Source organism: Anoplopoma fimbria, chromosome 8 (assembly GCF_027596085.1).
Source record: "Anoplopoma fimbria isolate UVic2021 breed Golden Eagle Sablefish chromosome 8, Afim_UVic_2022, whole genome shotgun sequence".
NCBI lineage: Eukaryota > Metazoa > Chordata > Actinopteri > Perciformes > Anoplopomatidae > Anoplopoma > Anoplopoma fimbria.
In genome coordinates, this window is record NC_072456.1 from 13,081,114 (window position 1) to 13,102,092 (window position 20,979).

Genomic DNA, 20,979 nt, shown 5'->3' on the forward strand with positions numbered 1-20,979 from the left:
TTTCGAACAGGGAAGTGTGGCGTAGAGACGCCGTATACGGCTCTGGTAGGGATAGCAACCTGTCAATCACAAAGAGACCCACCCTAAAGCATACTCTGCTTTATGGTCTGTTTTACTCTAAATGGGACCTTCATTTATTGAATTACATCATGCTGTATTGAAGAAGACTTGAAACTAGCGAATGAGACCATAAACTCATGTTTACAATGTGTTCTAAGGTAATAAATCAAGTGTGAAGTAGGGTCATTTTCTCATAGACTTCCATACAACCAGAGGAGTCGCCCCCTGCTGGTCAGAAGAGATAATGCAAGTTTTAAGACACTTTCACATTTGCGTCACTATGCAGAACCGGATGTTGCTGCCCGACACTGTCAAATATGTTCCATGGAAATGGATGGAATGGGATTGTTACTCTATGGAAATAAGCAGTAATACTCCACACTCTGCTCACTGTCTAGTTTGACACTCCATCTTCTTTATAATTTTCTTATTAACTTTCTTGTTTTGTTGTGCATTCTTGCACATTTTTTCCTTAAAGTTTAGAGTTAACTTCTCCCCTTAGTTTACTTCCATATCATACATGCACATGCACTCGCATGAATACACAGGGAGCTAACGTTGTGTTTGCTTACTTGGCATATCATCGCTATGTGTCATTCTGGTTCAACCTCTTGGTGCTCTCTTTAATCTTTTCTCCATTTTTCACTTCTGTCTACAGTCTTGTCTCTTTCCGTCTCCACCCTCATAACTGTATTTATGCCCATCTTCTATCACTCCTGCTCTAAAGACACTGTTGCAGGAAATTGAAAATTCTGCATAGACCTCCAACCTGGTTGCAGCATAAAATCCAGAGAGAAATAAAGGATATATTTAATAATTAATATATTTTACTCTCCGCTATGAACTAAAGTTGATGTTAACTCTCTATGGCCATTCCACACATGTTTATAGGGAACCTTTGATCTTCCTGCGGCATACTGAGTGGAGTTGACTGTATAACATACTGTTTTTCATTTATACCAAGGCTACAGTAGGTGTGATTTGATCCTGAAAGGAAATCTATGCTTTGATACAGATATATGCGTTGGTATGTATAATCAATTTGTGAAATTGAATGCACCCCGGTACTTATGTGTGAAATTCAGTCATGTATGTTTCCCCTCAACATGAGCAATTTTTTCTTGTGACTTCTACATTTGCTAGAAGGGCTTTTTTTATGAGCTTCTTTCATTTGGAACATGTAGGTGGTGGAGAGAGCGATCGCTTTGGCAAGAAAGAGTTTCCCCGGTTGAGAAAAACTGAGTCACATACCTTATTTTAAGCATATCATGTGCGTTTTGGACTATAAGCTTAGGTGGAGTAGTTTGTAGTCTGCTTTTGGCAATTAAGACATGGGAATAAAGCAGATACAGCAACAGTATTCAACGTCTTCAAAATGTAAAAATCACTCTAGCTGTAGCCATTCTTTGCCCCTTTCATAAATGTGTTATTTAAATGTTCTTCTCCATGTGCTTATTTAGTTTTAACCACTGTCAAGTTTTTAAGATGCCATAACTTCAGGCTAAACTTGGCTTATTTTCTGCTCACGTAGTCCTGTATATCCATCTCTGCTCAAAAAGCCCACTGTGTCATCATCCAGACAGGGAGAGAGGGAGGGACAGACATAGAGACAGAAGAAGAGAAGGCGGTGGGTCTCTCGAGGCTTCAACCTTGGCAACTCTCAGAGTGTTGCTCTGACACCGTATTCCATCAGGACAGGCTGGCTGACATGATGTGATTGGTGGCCACAGCTCTGGACAGGCCCTGGGTGGGGGAGGCAGGAAGGGGGCTCAATTGGGTGGGTGAGGTAGCAGTGATCTGAGGGATTGAGGTAAAGGAGAGGAGCCGGTGGACATGATTGGTGACTTCAGCCCTGAGGGAGCTGAGGGTTGACCCTGAGTAAAGGGGGAGATAGTGGGTGAGGGTGGTGGTGGTAGAGGAAGAAGAGTCAAGGTGGGTGTGGAGGTTCTGTAGCAGGGGCCCAGAACTTGAGAACAATGATATGTTGTCCTCAGTTGAGACCTTGTATAGCACCCAAAGGAGGGCGCGATATAGAAAAACTAGAAGAGTTTGGTGCAAGGAAAACAACAGGTGCAGAATGGGAACTAGATGATTTTATGGTAAACAAAATGGTAACATGTAAAGTTGGAAGGAGGTAAGGAAGTCATGAGATTGGAGGGATAGAGAGGCAGAAAGACAGAAGCAAGGTGAGAGGCATGTGAAAAGACGAAATGGGAAATTGAGAAAAGATTGGGGAAAGTGAAAAGCAGAGGGTGAGTTTGTTTGGCAGATTGGAAGGTTGAAGCGTGAAAGTTTTAGGAGTGCAATGTTTTGTTTGCACAAATACCACAAAATGTATTTTTGTCACGCGAAGCTTACAGTTAGTGGCCTCAGGGTCTACAAAACCGAACAAAAAAAAGTTGTTGTCGCTGCAGTGATAAGCTTGTCTCCACATTTACTGAGAACTTGACAAGTTTAGGTGTGAAACACCTCCGAATAAGTGATAAAGTAGGTGATATATCCTCATGACATAGTAAGGCACCACACGGTAATGTTTGTGTAGACTGAGTGTGGTTGACAGAGGAAGGAGTTGGCTGGTTGATAGCGGTGAAGGAAATGATGCTGAAGAGGAAAGCACATCACCTCTGCCACAGTCTTTTCACAAGGGCCGACCTCCCCGCCCGTCCTCAGTGATGTTTTGTGACAAGCTGTTGAGAATGAGCATATTTTGCCAGCTCTTTGGATGCTGCTACAGCCAGTTTTGTGAAGCTGTAACAGCAAGGCGTGAGGTGTGGGAAACTGAGAGATGAGAAAGATGGAAATTCATACTTTTTTTTTTTTTTTTTTTTATGTGTGTGTGTGGAGAGGTACAGGCCTAAATGTGTGTGTGTGTGTGTGTGTGTGTGTGTGTGTGTGTGTGTGTGTGTGTGTGTGTGTGTGTGTGTGTGTGTGTGTGTGTGTGTGTGTGTGTGTGTGTGTGTGTGTGTGTGTGTGTGTGTGTGTGTGTGTGTATTGGTGTGTATTGGTGTGCATGTGTATGATGTCTCAGCATGTCACAGGGTCTCGTCTTTCCACTTCACTGCACCCTGACAGCGGTGTCAAACAAGGCCTCATATGATCTGTATATGTCTTTGCGAATATGTGTGTGTATGTGTCTGGGTTGATAGTGTTTTTATTCTTCATTCTAACCCTATTCACCTCAGATCCCTGGGGGTGATTCGGGGTCTTGCCTATTGGACAGTCTCGCCCCACTAAGCTGGCCTTTGGCTCGGGCGCTGAGCCGGACGCCTAACTACGGCCCTTTGTTGCTCATGGGTCCTGATTGCGCTGACCTCTGGGCTGGCTTCCTGGGAGTAAGAAGGGTGGTGGAGAGGCGAGAGGAGAGTAAAGGGAAGTGTTTTTACGCCCCGCTGCTCACATCTCTCCAGCAGAGCCCAGTGGCTTTTGTCAGTGCAGTAAAGAGCTGTTGGTTGCTTGTGTTTCCCGAGTAGCATGTGGATGCTAGTGGATTCAGCTACAGATCTACTTTGGCTTTACTGCCATTCTACTCCCGGGACAGATCGTTTCAAAAGCAATGCACAGTAAACGGATGGTGAATGTGTCCTACATGCAGACTTGATGCCTGTAGATGCCCCCTGTCCCCACTTTGTCACCTTTTTCACGCTTGATGAGTTTGCATGCCTGGTTCTGAGCTAGTTCTAACAACGACACTGCTACAGGTAAAAAAAACATTTTTTAGCTTCATTCAGAGCACTTTAAACATACAAATATGACAAATACAGTTGTGGTCTGTGTGAATCTGTTTTTGCACACACCTAACTTTAATAAGGGAACAGAGAATTTAAAATAGGGAACAGGGAGATTGTTAGTCATGTGGTCAAACAATGTTCAACTTTGTTTTGTTTCATAATGAATTCTTGAACTCTACATCCATTTGTCATAGTTCCTTGTTGGGTTTAATGCAAGCTGGACTTTAGTAACGATGCAGTTTTATTTATGATTGATGCCAAACACCCTCAGTATTATTGGTGCAATCACAGAGGGAAAAAAAAAAAAAAAGAGTGCATCCACACTTGGAAACAGGTTGTCCCTGTCAACCAGGAAGCTCATATTTACGGTATCAGATGCCAGGCTTCCCCTAACCACACACTGCTGCTGCCAACAGAGCTATCACACATATAACCATGTGGCTTAATTGGCGTGCATTTTCCAGTTACTACCCGATACGTGGCACAAGCGGCAGCCACCAGCCAGAGACGGAGATAGAAGCAATGGCTGAACAAACACAGAAGGATGGAGAAAACGGATGGGAAAGAGAAGGAGGTAGAGGAGGCTGCAGCGAGGACCTGACCTCCTCTGCTAGGTCCCATGTATCTGTCAATGAGACGTCCACAGACGAATGTTTAGGAGCCAATGTTGCACTGCTGCTCTTCTGCTGAGCTTCAATGTATACATTCTGTGTGTGTGTGTGTGTGTGTGTGTGTGTGTGTGTGTGTGTGTGTGTGTATGTGTATGTGTGAGTGAGAGAGAGGGTGTGACGCCATGTGTTAGAGGCAGGCCCACATCAGGGTTCATACAGTCGAGCTAAGCCCAGTGGGAGCTGAAAGCTTAAAGAAGGAAATCCCCCCGGCTGCTTGGTACACACACACGCACACACACGCACGCACAAACACGTGCACGCTCTCTCTTTTTTTTTCTCTCTATCTCTCTCTCTATATCTCTCTCTCTCTATCTCTATCCCTCTCCTCCTGGCACTTCATTAATGAAGCCCATGCTTGTATGTTTGGGGCATATGCAGCTCTCTTGGCCCAACACTACAAATGTGTGTGTGTGTGTGTGTGTGTGTGTGTGTGTGTGTGTGTGTGTGTGTGTGTGTGTGTGTGTGTGTGTGTGTGTGTGTGTGTGTGTGTGTGTGTGTGTGTGTGTGTGTGTGTGTGTGTGTGTGTGTGTGTGTGTGTGTGTGTGTGTGGGAGTGTGTGTTGGGGAGTGAGACATCTCCCCCTATCACATGGTAATGTATTCAGTGGAAGATCTCGGCAGAGGCATAATACTGCCGCTCTCCCCCTGTCTTAGCCCATCTGTGATATGTAGAAAGGACATCAGCAGGACAGGTTATTAGCACTGGAATAATGCACACTGTTATTGTTGATGCCATATACTTATTCTCCAAGCAATATGCCCCCTTCACCCCATAACATAAATACATCCATTGTGGAAAAAAAGCAGGAAATAAATGAGTGCAGTACAATGAACGACGTATATACTACCCCAGTGGAATGTTGTTATATTAGAGGTGACTCATTAACAGCTGATAGACGGGGGAAGGAGTTTGGGGCTGGACAGTGGGAGGTTAAGGGGATGATATCCCTCTTGTTAACACAAATTGATGAATTCATATTGCATATGCGTTACAGTCTAAAAAAAGAAAAATAATCTAAGCAACATTTTATCGACCCTTATTAGACCTGAGCAAGGACAACTCTAAGGGTAAATGTAATGGAATGAAGGCAAATCAATGTCAAAATCTGCAAGCACGAATGAGATCCACGCGGATGTGTATAGAGGTCCCGTGCGTGCAACTAAAAACAGTTGGGCACAAAAATTAGTTTTGCGAGAGCTTTCATATCACTCTGCGCTGAATATCTCTGCTCCTAGACTGTAACTTGGCGGACCCAGTCACCACTGTATCACTAAATGTTATTGGTCACCTCCTCCTCCTTCGATTGGCCGGGTATCACTCCCGATACAGACGTTAGTCGGCGGTATAAAGGTGGTTTTCATCCGCCGCTAAACACTACTCCACTACATCCCACACTTAAATATTGTACTGTACAGACATTACAAACATACAATGATCTTATAGAATATGATGCATTTCTGTAGATTAAACTAACCAACAGTAAATAAAGGAGTTAGAACATGCAGCATTCACGTTAATGCAGAGTTAATATGTATCCTGAAACACGAGATATAAAATTAAAACACTGACGGGGAACATTTTACTGCACGGGTACTTTTACTTTCCCTACTTAAGTACATATTTCTGATAATAACATACTTGACTTAAGGTTCTGGATATCTGACTTTTACTCGTAGTGGATTATTTCATGAGCATGGTATTAGTACTTTTACTGCAGTGAAGGATCTGAATACTTTTTCATCCAATAATTACTTGTCAGTGATTTAAGTTGGGAACTCACTTGGCAAACAGTCAATATACAAACAGTGGTTCCTACTTTGGGTACAGATCATTGGCCGAATCAAAATACTTGCTCATGGTTAATACAACTACATTTTACCTGTTAACTTCTGTCAAAACAACAACATGATTAAAAATGTTAAAATCATGCTTTAACCTACTGGGATCAAAGAGTTTATTTGAGCTGTTTCTCACAAGAGGTCTGACTATCAAACACACATTGTTTGTAATAGAATGATGAAGTGAATTTAAATAAATCTGTTCAACTTGACTCCAGTTTAGTTACAAAAGAAACTCAATTGAATAATTGTATTTCAAAACGCTATTAACATGCTTTGTATTTCATAACCCCCTACAGTCTGCAAAGGTAACAAAAGCTGTCAGACAAATCTCTGTTTTGACATTGACTTGCCTTCATAAAGGACTTCAGGGATGCTGATTTTCAACAGACAATGCCTAATCCAAGAGGGGGATGTGAGGTGTTGAGGCCAGTGAAAATGTGTGCTGTTGCGCTTCACATGAGGGCGAAACTAAGGTCTTTATTTTGTCCTTGCTTTAGGCATCTGTGAAGTCCTCAAGGGTCCACAAGTGCAGATTTGAAAATGACAAATCTTTTCAGCAAACAGGGGTTTCTTCTTGCTATAAAGGTGGAACATACACATATGGATATAAGAACACATACATCTGCCAGGTGTTGGCATGTGCTTGAAGAGGCCAGAAGATCCATCTGCCACCTGCAACACCTCCTGGAGAGGAGCACTGGTAACATGGGGCCGTTGTTAACCAAAATAACCTCCCTTAACACAGACGCGCTGCAGCAGACGGGTCACTGGGAACAGAAACTTGTGGACGGGAGTAGGGAAAAAAAAAAATCCACAGAAGACAAAACTCCCCCCCATCTCCTTCTCCTATCAGCAGAATGAGCAAGGATGTGAAAATCTAACCCCCCTTCCCCCACCCTCTCTCTAGCAGCTCTGTTGCTTTGGTCCGGCTTTGAAGGCCGTTCTTATTACTGGCACAGAGCGCAGGTCAGAATGGCAAGCCGGCAGCATACTATTAAAGCCTAATGAAAGGAATCTCTGCAGGGTCCGAGGTCTGCAGCGGCCAGAGGAGTCTGTGCCTCTGCCTGTTGTTCTTTTGCTCCTCTGCTCCCTATTCTGCAGTTTGTTTTTTTTATTCCATCTTTATATCTGGCTTCCCTGCCATCTCTCCCGTCTCTGTCTGTGTGTCTGTCTGTTATTGCCCGTGTCTCTATCAGTCATTTTATGTCTCATTTTCTCTCTGACTCTGGATCTTCTAAGTTTCACTCTACTCTTTCTCAGATGTACAGGACTTACTCTGATATTAATTGAAAATGGCGCATTTTCCACATTGATACCCACCAGAGAATTACCTTCATTTAAGCCCTTTTCGACAGGAGAGCCAGAGGTCAAGATCACCTAGAGAAGTCTGATCAGGCCACAGATATGGCCTGAAATCGGGGATTAAATCTTGGTTCCCATTCGGAAATATCCTGTTTTTGTGAACAGCAGTAGCTCTGTTTGGCCCTCACTTTGTCAATTTCTAGCAGAAGTAGTTATCACAGGAAAGTAACGCCATTTCTGACTTGCACTCTGAAAACAAATGTGCATTGTCAAGGTGTGGTTTACACTGTTATGCATGCCTCTCAGCAGTCTAGCAGTTTGTAGCTATATAATGACTCATGCAACACCATAACTGCATTTATTTCCTGGGCTTAGAAAAATGATTGCATTGTTCAGGAAGATGGAGTGGGCTGGTAAACATTACTGGAAGAAGTTGCTCATATAGATTGCTTGATACTTGTAAAGCATTGGATTGTTTTGCTGTAGTCCATAACCTGACAGTAAATTAATCTCTTGTGCCATATTTATGTGTTAATGCATGCACACAGTATGGGAGATATAAAAAAAAAATCAACAAAGAAATTGAGGAATAGGATTCAGACCCTGATCATCATGTCACAACAAGTGCTACCTTTTTTATTTTCAAAAGCTCTATTTAAGCATTAAACTGTTACATTCCCCAGTTTATATCGTCTCTCTTACTCTCTTACTTTTCCACTCCTGTCTCTCTCGCTCTCTCTGTTTTAATATCTTTGCCTCTGTGTTTCTGTCAGTGTCTTTCTCTCTGTCTTTCTTTCTTTCTCATTATACTATCACATCCAGTAACCTTTATCTGTTGCAGTTTGGAGATCACTGATGAAACAGGAAGTTGTTCAGGAAGTTTGTGCTTACAGTAAATTAGATCACAGAATAACTCACACCCGCCATCAACAGTCATCAGTTCATCAGTTATTTGGTGCCAATGTTTTATTAGTTTTGAACCTAGTTTGAATCCACCAGTCTACCCAATCAAGGTTTCATACCATCATGCATTTTATTCTGCATTATTTATTTATTTCCCCCCCCCCCCTCTCTCTAAAACCAAGGCTCAGCTGTCCTTGTGCCTTTACACATTGCAAATGAATGCATATCCATGCAAATTCTTAAAAAAGAAAGGCTGAGAATTTGAATATTTTGCTTAAAGCTGCACCCAGGTCGACCCTGCCATTCGGCATTTGAAAGCAGTGTGTGTCTGTTTGAATACTGAGGATCTCTCTTTGTCATGTTCGCCAGAGGGGCTGGGTGAGCGAACCAGCACCGGCAGGATGGGCAGAGATCGGCTGGGTAGCTGCACACAGACAGACTAATTGGGAAAAGGGGGGCGAAAGGGGGGACGAGGGGTGTTGGTAAGGGTGAGGAAAAGGTGGGGTATGCGGGAAGGGGGGGGGAATCTAAGATGACGACAGGGGGTTTAGGAGGGAGGGCAAAGAGGACGGAGAGTGGGGGATGGAGGGAAGGAGAGAGAGAGAAGGGAAGGAAGAGAGGAGGTGATGAAGAGGGCACGAGAGCGCGCGGGAGGAAGAGGTGAAGGAAGGGTGAGGGGAGACACTGTGGTTTCCAGCGCTGATGTGTTAGTAGCCCTGCTGACTGTGTCATTATACTGTTGAAGTGCTGGCTGGATAACCAGGGTCCCTGCCTGCTGCAAACCACTGTAGCCTTAAAACTCCATTATGCTGCTTCTTTGACACATATGGTAAAAGATGGCTGTGCACACGCCAGTTTTCTTGCAGATATTAAATATATTCAAACAGAAACTGGGGGCTCTCAACTTCTATCCTAAGCATTCTTTTCAACAGATCAGGCATTAGTTGGGGAATAGTCTCATATACAAGAATTGTTTGAAAATAAAATATCCTGTGAGGTGTGACATTATTAAAGGGAACTATTGTGTTGAATAAATGGAGTTGCCATTATAAAGTGGTAATGCATTTGGAATGGAGTTGTGAGCAGAAACATTTATTTACTTCAGATAATTTTAGTTTGTGTCACTTTTGGCATTCCTAAAACTTAAGTATGTTTTGTACAGTTCAACGACTGTGTCTAGTGACTGAAGCTAAAAATGAGCAGTTTGGTCAAAAAAAAACGCTTTCAAGGACATCTTGTGGTCTCCCTCAGTGGATGGAGTTTGCTCGGTTGTTGCCATTGAGGTATTCAGAAGGGCAAAAGCATTCTGGCGGTCTCCGAAAATGTTGCTAAATGGGTAAATGGTTAGACCGTGTGACGTCGTCCTCGTTAACATTTTGCAGCTTAGGTGAGTTATCTGACAACGAAGAACTTCTAAACTGAGATAAATTTGAACTGACAGATTTGACTCTCTCTGACATTTCTGAATAATTAATAGTAGACTAAAAAAAATAAATAGTTATAAGACACTATTTTCTGAGCCTTCCATGAACGACCAGCACTGGTTCACCAGATTTCACCCTAAAGGTCACCAGTTTGAATAATCAGCCAATGTAAAATGCTCTGGCCCTACACTTATAATATTTTATGCAGTGACATTAATGGTGCGACAGCCGCTGAGTTAAACCAATTTACATGGCTGGTGAGGGGTTGTTAACTTCTTGAAAGAACACAAAATAATTCCGAGCTGGTTTGAGTCCACAGTCCTTTGATGACTCGTACACATTAGCTGACCATGTGTGACACTCTGCTCCACAGCTCGGCATAGTTCACAGTTATATCCTCATGGAGGCGTGCAGATGTGCAGCAGGCCATGCTGTTATTGGCGTTTGAATGTGTTTAACTCCCTTCGCATATTTAAATGATTCCTATTAATTTCCATGTGCTATAAAAACTCATCCTGCAAAAACTTAACTTGAGTTAGGTAAACCATCAGTGAACATCTTGCCTGAATTATTTTTGATTTATGTTATTTTTTTTATGTGGTAATGCACCGCAGACTTTTCAAATCAGTCTTGCAGTTGCATTGCCGGGAAATAATAAATTAACTTTGACCAAAAAAAAATAAAAGCAGCTACAATGTTCACTGTGATGGATTATACAGTAAAAAACACACATTCAGAAATCTAAAACAGTGCAGCCGGCTTTGAAAACGGCTGACAGTAATGTAAAGTATATGTGAGTTGTAGTAATGGGCTAACACATGCAAAAACACTGATATAGTCCTTTCAAAGTCTGCTTCTAATAGGAGTATACCAGTGGTACATTTACAAATTTGCCTGCCTCCATTCCTCCTGAAACTACACCCTGTACGGAGGCTCTGGGGGCCCTGGCTGCTCTGAACTAGGTTGAGTTACACTGGCTAGCTAGCTAGATTGATCTGGCTGCAGTAGCCAGGGGAATATAAAGCAGGGCAGGGGCTTAAAGTCTGAGTCCCCCCAGGGAGGAGTCCTCGCTGCATGGGGAGAGGGGCATGAACTGGGCTGCTCGTCCCTCCCTCCCTTCTTTTTTTTTTTCTCCGTCCTTCTGCTGTTGTGTCCGGAATACCTCCTCCATCACTCCTTCTTTAAGACATTCACTCTCGTCAGTCTCTCTGTCTGCCTCGCTCCTTTGCATGCTTTTGCTGCCTCATAGTTTTATTGTTTTCAGCATTTTATTTGCCATTTAACTCAACCACACTCCTCTGCCTCCCTCCTCCATATTTGCAAGCATATGGGAAAATGAACGTAGCTCATGAAGTTCACACCCAAAATGAAACACCATGGCTCTGGCTGAGTTTAGCATTTAAGTCTGTGAATAATAAACCGGTTACCATCATTCTGTCCACTCGCTGTGATCTTTAAAAGCTGGTTTTCCCCCTTTTTTTTTTATTTTTTTTAGTGATGGTGAGTGGTCAAGAGGGGAGTAGCATGCAAAGAACCCACAGAGTCTGATCCATCACGTGTCAAATCCCCCCCGTACCCCCTATACGCCTCAACCATATATAGCTTAACTCAATACAAATACTTCTAAAATAATTAGGGTAAAGCAAGGAATAAAAGGGAAGTTAAGGCCTATTTTTTTTTTTTAGAGTAGAAAAACAAGAATGCCGCCCTGTGCTGTGAAGTTTCTTGCTCTTCCCTGCTGCAACGCTCTATCCTGCAGGGGGAACGGTGCAAAGCTGCACAGTGCTGCTGTGTGCTGTTGTGGTGCAGTGATAGCACGATCGTCCGCTGGGGGAACCCGGAGTATTCTGTCTCACTGAGTGATACCCCTGTCTCCACTCACGATAAACAGGGCGCGCACACACACACACACACACAAACACACACACACACATACGCCACGTCTGCCAAGCCCAGCCTAGCAGCAGATTCCTCCTCACCCTCCACCCCCCTCACAAAGCTGCAGATATATTAGCTGCCTCTTTTTTCTTTTGTCTTGGGAAAATGGCAAGCAGGGGGAGTTTGTGTGTGGTGGAGATGGTGGGGGGCTTACTGTACTAAGAAACTGTGGAAGAACACCCCCCCTTTTGTGCCATTCCTGTTAAGATATATCCCCACGGTATAAGGCCCAGTCATGGACAGAGGGAAGTGGAAATAGAGCTACAGATGCAAAGATGCCGTATCAGTAGTACAGGTATGAAGAAAACAGACTGACAGATCAGCAAAAGAAAGATTATGAGTTGCATATCACATACAAGCATGTCTATTTGGTTAAAAACTGAAAGTGATGTTGGAACAGGAACACTGTTAAGCTCAGTATAGAGGGGCAATTCATCCAAAACATATTCTCACTTACCAGTGGTATGTAGCCATGCAGGTGGTTTTTGGTGTTATCGCCCAGGTTTTGAGATGTTTTTTTTAATGTTTTGAGATATTGACATCTTTTGGCCTATACTACTTTCTTCCCAAAAAACCCTTTTTGACAGTGAAGTCTGCAGATTATCCAGATTAATGGAGACACTGATAATAAAAAGATATGATTTTTTCCCCCCAATTCTGTGAGCACTAAAAATGTAAGTCTGTTCAACTACATTATATTGGGCGTTTAAAAGACCTCGACCAAAACCTAAGACCGAAACTATCTGCATGGTTGGATACCACTAAGTGAGAAAATGTTTTTATGTGACTTGGGTGAATTGTTCCTTTTACACTGTTGGTGCATTACATGTTTTTACTGCGAGAGATTTTAAGCCAAAGCATTTGCTGGTAACGGTGATTTATCTTACAGTACACGTTAGTAGTTACAACATTACTCCTAGTGACTAAATAACCAGGCCTCATCCCTCTTCAGAAAAGAACAGTTGGTATCATACGTATGTTAATATATTAAAGCTGAACCGATTTGTCTGTTAATCAGAGTTCACCTCTGAATATCTTTAGATATCTGTTTGTCCAAAATCAATTTTAAGAAATAAACTTCTACTCTGATGAAATGTGATGGGTATTCTGGTACCTACACGCCAGCAACACTGTTTTCAAGGTGTACGTAGGTCAGTCCGTCCTTCCGTCCATTCGGTCCATTCTTGTGAATGTGATATCTCAGGAATGCCAGGATGGAATTTCCTCAGATTTGGCCTAACATCCACTTTCACTCAAGGTTGAACTGATTAGAATTTGGTGGTCAAAGGTATTCTAGTTTCCCTTTGACATTTTGTAAAGAAACAGTTATCCACTAAAAGACAAAATAACTAACGTTTCTTTTTATAATGATTTGATAACTTGCAGCCCTAAAATATATTGCCATTAATTTGTTGAGAAAGAAGAAGGTAGATCTTCAGCAATTTCAGACACAGAAACAGCCATCTATTTAACAGCTGAAGACAGCAGATTAAAAATGTCTATGGACTGTATAAGGCATCAGTATACCTGAGACACACAGACTGTATATGCATATGGGGCTCAGAATGTATATATGAATATATACTATATGTATAGAGAGAGCGAGCATGTCTGCTGTCACATCATACACACATACAAACGCATCACTTCCCACTAGTCCTGTATGAGATCAGAGTCTCTACAGCCCCAAGACTGTCACTCAAACAGAGACAACTGATGTGGGCGGGGCTGTGACAACTCTCAAATCTGGCAAGTCAAATGTTTTTATTTGCAGGGAAAGCGTGTGCGTCTGCATGTGCGTGTGTGTGTGTGTGTCTGTCTGTGTCTGTTTGGGTTTGTGTGCCATATGCAGTGCGCCAGGGAGGGCTCTCTGGAACATATTGGTGTGCGTACATAGTGGTTAATAATAGTAGCAGACGCATACAGCGATGGCAGCTCTGATGTGTGTGACAGTTTTACAGCCGCACACGCCAAGGCACAGTCACACACGTGTACACACACACACACACACACACACACACACACACACACACACACACACACACACACACACACACACACACACACACACACACACACACACACACACACACACACACACACACTGCAGAGACGGAGACCTCCTCTGCCACCGAGCCCTCCGTCTTTGTTGAGTTCTCAATTTTATCACATATCCTGATAAGTAAAAACAACCACTTCCCACCCTATGTGGACACACACACACACACACACACACACACACACACACACACACACACACACACACACACACACACACACACACACACACACACACACACACCAAGCCACCCACCCACACCCACAAGCCTTCACAAACTCTTACAAATGTACGTGCTTAACCACCCTCTCACGTTGAAGTCCTTGAAGCACGCAGGCACTCACATAGACTCACATTCATGTATACACACACACACACACACACACACACACACACACATACCCTAATCTCCCCTTCTGTCATATCTCATTGTCGCTCACTTGTCTGTGGTGATAGTCGTGTTGTGCTAGGATGGCAGCTTTAAGTTTTGATAAGGAGGGGCGACAGGGGGGGGGGTGGGATGTGTGGGGAGGATCAGTGACTGCACCCCACGGCGAGGTCTAAGCGACTGTAGGCAGCAGCAGCCGAAGACTCCCCAACCTGTCGTCCGGATCGGTCTCTGGGGGAGGCAGACAGAGAGAGAGAGAGAGAGATAGAGCAAGATAGTGGAACAGCAACATTTCTCTCAGCTCGGACATCTCCGGTCACAAAGGGAGAGGCAGACCTCGGGCTCAGGGGCCGAGCTTGGCAGGCGAACCGAGAGAAAGAGTGAGACAGCAAGGGAGGCCAGAGCAGACCGCCACCCAGTCCCAAGGATTAGTGTGTGGGGAGAGCGCTGGCCCGAACAGAGAGAGAGAGAGAGAGAGAGAGAGAGCTCTGGGCCAGGTTAGCAGCCAGAGAGACGGGCAGACAGAGCGACAGACAGAGCGACAGACAGAGCGGGGACCTGGTTACTCGGTGGCTGTGTGGCTGGTCTGGAGCGGCTCACCCATATGGTGCTCCGCTCTGTTCCTGCTCCGTCTAAATCCATATGCCCCCCCCCCCCATCCCCTCTCCTCCCCTCCCACCTCGCTTCAAGAGCATGCACCCTCCCCACACAATCCCCCAACCCACAAGGGAGGTGTTGGGAGGTAAAGCCCTGAAGGCTTGTACCCCCCCCTCCTACCTCTTAACCCTCAGAGCTGCTTAGCCCATTGTCACTACAATCTGCCACCATCGCCTTGGTGTTGTGTGTCCCCTCTCTCTCTTTCTCTCTCTCTCTTTCTTTCTCTCTCTCTTCCTCCATCTTTTCATCTCCCTTTGCCACCCGATAATCGATGAACTTATTAACTGCTAATTATTCAAGCTGTGGATCGAGGATCCTTCCCCATCCTCGTAAAGAAAGGGGAACCTTTTCCACTCTGTTCTGCCAAATGAAGTGGTTTATATTGCCCATTCATTTGGATTAAGTGCATTTAGGCTGCAGTGTTTGGGATGTCAGATTGCTATCAGCAGCATTTAACATTAATCCTCATTTTGTTCAGCCAATTGATAGCATCCACTTAGTGGAGGCCCAAGAGAATTTCATATTGAAATAGGCAGTTATTATTTGTTTTCCCTGTGACGTTTGTTTCTCTAAAAAGGTGTGTGTGTGTCTCTCTGTTCTGGTTTCTCAGGAGGTCCTCCAGACGATACCAAAGTTCTGCTTTCCCTTTGACGTGGAAAGGTACGATTCCTCTCCCTTTTCTGCTTCCCTGTTTTTTTTCAGCACTGCAGCTTTCACTTTCACATAACACACACACGCACACACAAATATGTACACCTAGCTCTCCTCTCACCTACAGAAACACATGCATTTGAAAAAGGAAATGAGATGATGTGTGTTTTGTGCATCACACAGTTGCGTTACTGTGAAATTACCATCATTCCTAGGTACAGTCACATGATGATTCACTAACTGTCAGAGTATAATGATGAGTGAATTTTTCGGTGTGATTGCAAGAAGTCTCTCTGATCTTAAACCCCAACAAATCAGATATTTTCCTGCATACAATCTGCATTGACTGTACCTGCAAACAAGACAGCTGTTGGCAAAATGTCCCTGAATGTGAATAGTTTGATGGCGAGGACACACTCATAATGATAATGATGATGATGATGATGATGATGATGATGATGATGATGATGATAAGAACAAGTTCCATTAATGATGATGCCTATGAGGTCATCAGTGACCTGCCCAGTTGATGTTTTGTCAACAGTAGCATGTTATGTGTGTGTGTATGTGAAAGAGTCCTGATTCTAAGGAGGTGTGTTTTCTTCTGATCAGACCAGCAGCTTTGTGAAAAGTAGCGGCCTCTATATTTTGGGGCTGGAAAATGACATGTTAAAATTCACATTGTAAAGATAGAGTAAGAGTAAGGGTGGAATGGGGGGGATGTACAGTATTTTACTGAAGCTGAGCTGCTGCCATCTAGTGGAGTAGGAATGTACAGAGCTTCTCTGAAATTTCAAAAAGCTTTTTGCGTTTTTTAAAGCCATAACGGGAATATGTGACATCAGATTTGGACTTTGACTGGAGATTTAGCTCATGATTTGTCTGAGAATGAGTTTGTTTCTCATCCAGCCAGACCAAATTGTGTTGTTCTCTTTTGTATTTTAAATGTATATGATTTTACAGATTTACTGCACCCCATTGTATTCAGGTGATTGTAATGTCGTTATGTGGTTTTGGCCATTTGTGAGTATGTGTGTGTTTCCCATTTTTTCCGGCCTCAGGGTTTCCCAGAATCAGGTGGGGCAGAATTTCACCTTTGTGCTGACGGACATCGACAGCAAACAGAGGTTTGGTTTCTGTCGACTCACTCAAGGCTGCCGGGTCTGCATATGTCTGCTCAGGTAACACACACACACACACACACACACACACACACACACACACACACACACACACACACACACACACACACACACACACACACACACACACACACACACACACACACACACATATGCACAAAGACACATTCACATATTTACACTAAATCTTGTTACACTTTTAATACCCCAAGGTACATATATTACTTCTGTATTTGTTTAAGACCATGTTGTTCTAATGAACTGAGTCTTATTGCAGTGTTTAGCACTGTGTATCAAACACTTTGTCCTTTTTTTAATAGTATCCAACTCCCATAAATTAAACAAATTTCTAAAGAGCGACCACTGGACGTAGTATAAGTTGTGCTGCACATCACTAATCCAAACATATTAAAGTCAGCCTTTTACATTTAACTCTCTGAATAGGCATCAAGTAAATGTGTGGAAAAATACTTTTTCAACCACCATTGCTTTTATTTATTCGTTCTTTTTTGCCCCTTTTCAAATTATCTATGGATCAGTCTCAGAACAGTTTTTTTAATATCTGCATTTATTTCTCAAGTGTGATTAAAAAATAAATTAATTTACCATATCTTAGAAGCGAGCACAGATTTTCTATTCTTTTTTCGACAGTATTTCCATTCATACTCACTCTTCACACCGAGCTGCACAATGCCAGAATAACAAATTTATATTCTCATCTGCCCACACAAATATGTTAGTGATGACTATAATTATCCAAAAGTTTAACAGTTTTTGATATTTCATAGGTGGATTCATCTTATCACAGCGTACATAATTGAGGATACAAAACCCAGGAAAATATAATTTTCGTTGCATAATTACTCTCCAAGAAAGACTATTATCATCTAATTCCCATGTAATTGCATGTTGACACTATGTTTTTACAGATGTAATTACCTTACCATTACAAAGACGGCTCCAGTGTTAATCTCAGTGGACAGGATCACGTGCTTTAGAATAAACTGAGGAAAATCAATAATTAATGAATGTATTAAGCAGTTTAACAAACAACAAACTGGAAAAGGAGCACAAAGCCTTTTTCTTTTTCTCTGTTAGTGTAATGCAGCTCATGTAAGTGCTGCTATCGTGTGTGTGTGTGTGTGTGTGTGTGTGTGTGTGTGTGTGTGTGTGTGTGTGTGTGTGTGTGTGTGTGTGTGTGTGTGTGTGTGTGTGTGTGTGTGTGTGTGTGTGTGCGCGTGTGTGTGTGCGCATTTGGTGTGTGTGGCTGTTGATGGACAGTCGTGGGTTTGTCGCTGGCCTGATGAGCTGCTGTGAAGAACAGTGTCCCTCCTCCCCACACCACCCACCCTTCTCGGCCAGCTTCCATGGCCTTTGTTTTTCTTTTCTCTCTCTCTCTCTTTCTCTCTCTCTATCACTTCCTCTCTCTGTCTCTCTCTCATTCTCTCTCTCCCTCTTTTCTCCTCGTTATTCGGCTACTGCCACAGTGCGACAGCAAAGACGCTTGGCCCATAATTATGCATGAAGCTTCACTGCCAATTAGCAGAGGTTCCCCTGTCCCTCTCGCTGAGTTAGACATGCTAATTCATTTGACATATGATGTATAAAATTCATTATGCATTTTGAGTAGTTTGCATGGCTTGCTTCATTTTTAATAAGACAACGTATAGAAAGTTTTTTGTTTTTTTTACGTTAATTTAAAATTGTTTATGTGCTCCCCAGTTACATTTCTCTTTTTTATTTTTTGTCTTTTTATTATGACAAATGTCATTATTCTAAAGCATAAAAACATTTAATATATATCATTGAGAAATGGTTTAATCAAATTCCTGCATTTCAATTTCCCTTTATTTATTTGTTTTTTAGTCTTTACACTGTTTTTCATTCTGCCATGCAAGACAGTGTTATGGAAAGGACAGCAGATTAGTTTGTCTTAACAAGAAATTATAACCAAAGAAGAACCAAAAATCAGATAATGTGAATGATTTAACTAAAAGTATTATCAAATAAAATGTACAGAAATAAGGCCCAGACCCACTAATTTATTTTTATTTTTTATTTTATCTGTAGTTTCCCATGGTAATAGAAGAAAAGTAATTGTAACATTTTGCTTCTCTGTGAATGTTAAAGTGCTTGGACCGTAAAATTGTCACCTCTCCTTACAGGAGGAAGTGCCTTAATGAGTAGGACAGTTTTATGTGGACAGCCCTTTGTAGTCTCACTGCTAAAGCTGCGGCCGAAAGGGCCACGCTCCCTTCAGGCATATTCTCGACTAAACGAGGAACAACACAAAAAAGATTATTTAACTTGTTCTGTTTTATACTGGTATTATACAGTGATCTTCTCTCATTCTTTGTCCCTCACATTTGACAGTTTTTCTGTTGAACATGTAAGTAATCCAGAGAAGAAAATTGTGGATCTTTTGTTTAATGGCTGAGGCTTAAGGATACATTTTTAGGGACTGCGTTGCTCCAGTTTGTGGTCACTTAGTGATTCGCCGGAGGACACTTCCTTCCCTGTACTTAACCCTTAACCCGAGAAAGTAAAGGTGTAATGAAATCTTCCACTCGAGCCGTCTACAAAGTGTAAGATGACTTACGATTACAGGTGCCTGTGCATTAAAGGTGATTTAAGGCTCACCTAAGGAACAGGAATAAGTGTCGTGTTTAGAACCCAACAGGTACTTTATGGCAGCAAAAAAGGGCTGATCCAATATAAAGAGTTATTCAAACGCCTTAACTACTGACGTGTTAAGTTGAAACGTATGAGTATGACATTATTTATTTACAATGTCGTTCACAATATTTTGAGATCTGGTGAATAGTTTGGTTTTTTCCCTCTTTTCTTTGTGGCTATATACAATGCTCGTGAAAACAAATTTCTCTGTGAAAGCTTTTTTCAGCTGCATTTTTGTGTGTGTCCATAATAGCATAATTGTAAGTTCCCAGAGGCACCTCCATGTCCCTGTCTTCTGTCAGATATTTCCGTGCTGTTAGGTAGCCTGAGCCCTGGCTGAAGAGCATGACGGGCTGTGAGTGGACCGCAGATTAACTGGTTCATTCTTTGAGTACATGGCACTTTGAGAAGACATGTGTTTAAAATGGCAGGAGAGATTGTGGGGCCCCCACACACTGAGCACTGCTATGATGGATGCCTCTCTCTCTCTCTTTATCGGAGGATTTGCGGAGCACAAACAGTTCTGAGCAATGAACTGTGATGAGTAGGAGTATCTCTCTAAGCTTTCCAAACTTTAACTTTGCATCAACAGAGGGAGAGCAGAGCGGGGGGGGAGGGGGAGGGATAAGTAGAACAAAACATTACGTCTTTAAGTTAGATTCATTCTATTGCATTTTAATAAAGCATGAAAAGACATTACTTATTGCAGGAAGATGTTATAAGAATATTGATAATTTGTGCTTGGCTGCCTTCGACAGCGATCATGCGTTTTCCTCTAAAACAAAGGATTTGCAGCACCTTGTGTAAGGAATGTAATGACTGTGAGATCTGTGAGGCCTGACGGCTGGCCTGACAGCTAGAGTCCTATTTACATCCCCTTCAACTGTGAAAAATGAAGGATTAATGTCCAGAGGCCTGGCTTTTTTAAACACACACATACAGAAGGCAGATAATACAAAGGCTTCGCCCTCCCCCTTAAGTCATGTTATCTACTGAACTTTCTGTGTAATTGCTAAATGCAAACTGACCCCATATGCAGATATTTGCGTTGTCTTGGCAGAAATAGGTCTTCAAGGTTGATATCCGGTCAGAATGTGAATTAACATACGCATGTTTGAATTCAGGCTCTCCTGCGAATGTGACCTGATTGCGTTAAATCGTCACACAGACGTCAAAATATTGGCATGTTAAGAGGCTGATTGTTTCAGGCTAATGGTCACTCAGCCTCTCTGATTGGTGCGCTTGGCTGCACTTCTCCCAGAACCTGGCCTGTCATTGGCCCCTCGCGGATTTAGCGATATGAAAATTTGCATTAGGTCCACTTTTATTGTTTTCTTGTTGTCTGTTAATTCCAGTCTACAGAGCAGCCGGTGACCCATGCCCTGGAAACTCCTCAGTCTCCAGCCAACTGCCTGAGCAGGACTTCACTGGCTTATAAACTCACACGCAGTCAAAGCTCCACTCTGACAAATGTATAATTTATTACAACAAAAAAAAAAACTGCAGATTTAAGCTCTTTGTCAAATTTTCAATTTGAAT

The 20,979-nt window shown here is 42.7% G+C and overlaps 1 protein-coding gene across 2 annotated transcripts in view; it reads left to right on the forward strand.

Annotated features, from left to right (window-relative positions):
- The window catches only part of dennd1b (DENN/MADD domain containing 1B), a 108,444-nt gene that overhangs the window by 26,612 nt on the left and 60,853 nt on the right, over positions 1 to 20,979 (forward strand). For both annotated transcript variants that reach the window (XM_054602320.1, XM_054602321.1), the window contains exons 4-5: positions 15,582 to 15,631; positions 16,684 to 16,803. In XM_054602320.1, coding sequence (XP_054458295.1) covers positions 15,582 to 15,631; positions 16,684 to 16,803 — 170 coding nt within the window. The remainder of the gene's footprint in view (positions 1 to 15,581; positions 15,632 to 16,683; positions 16,804 to 20,979) is intronic.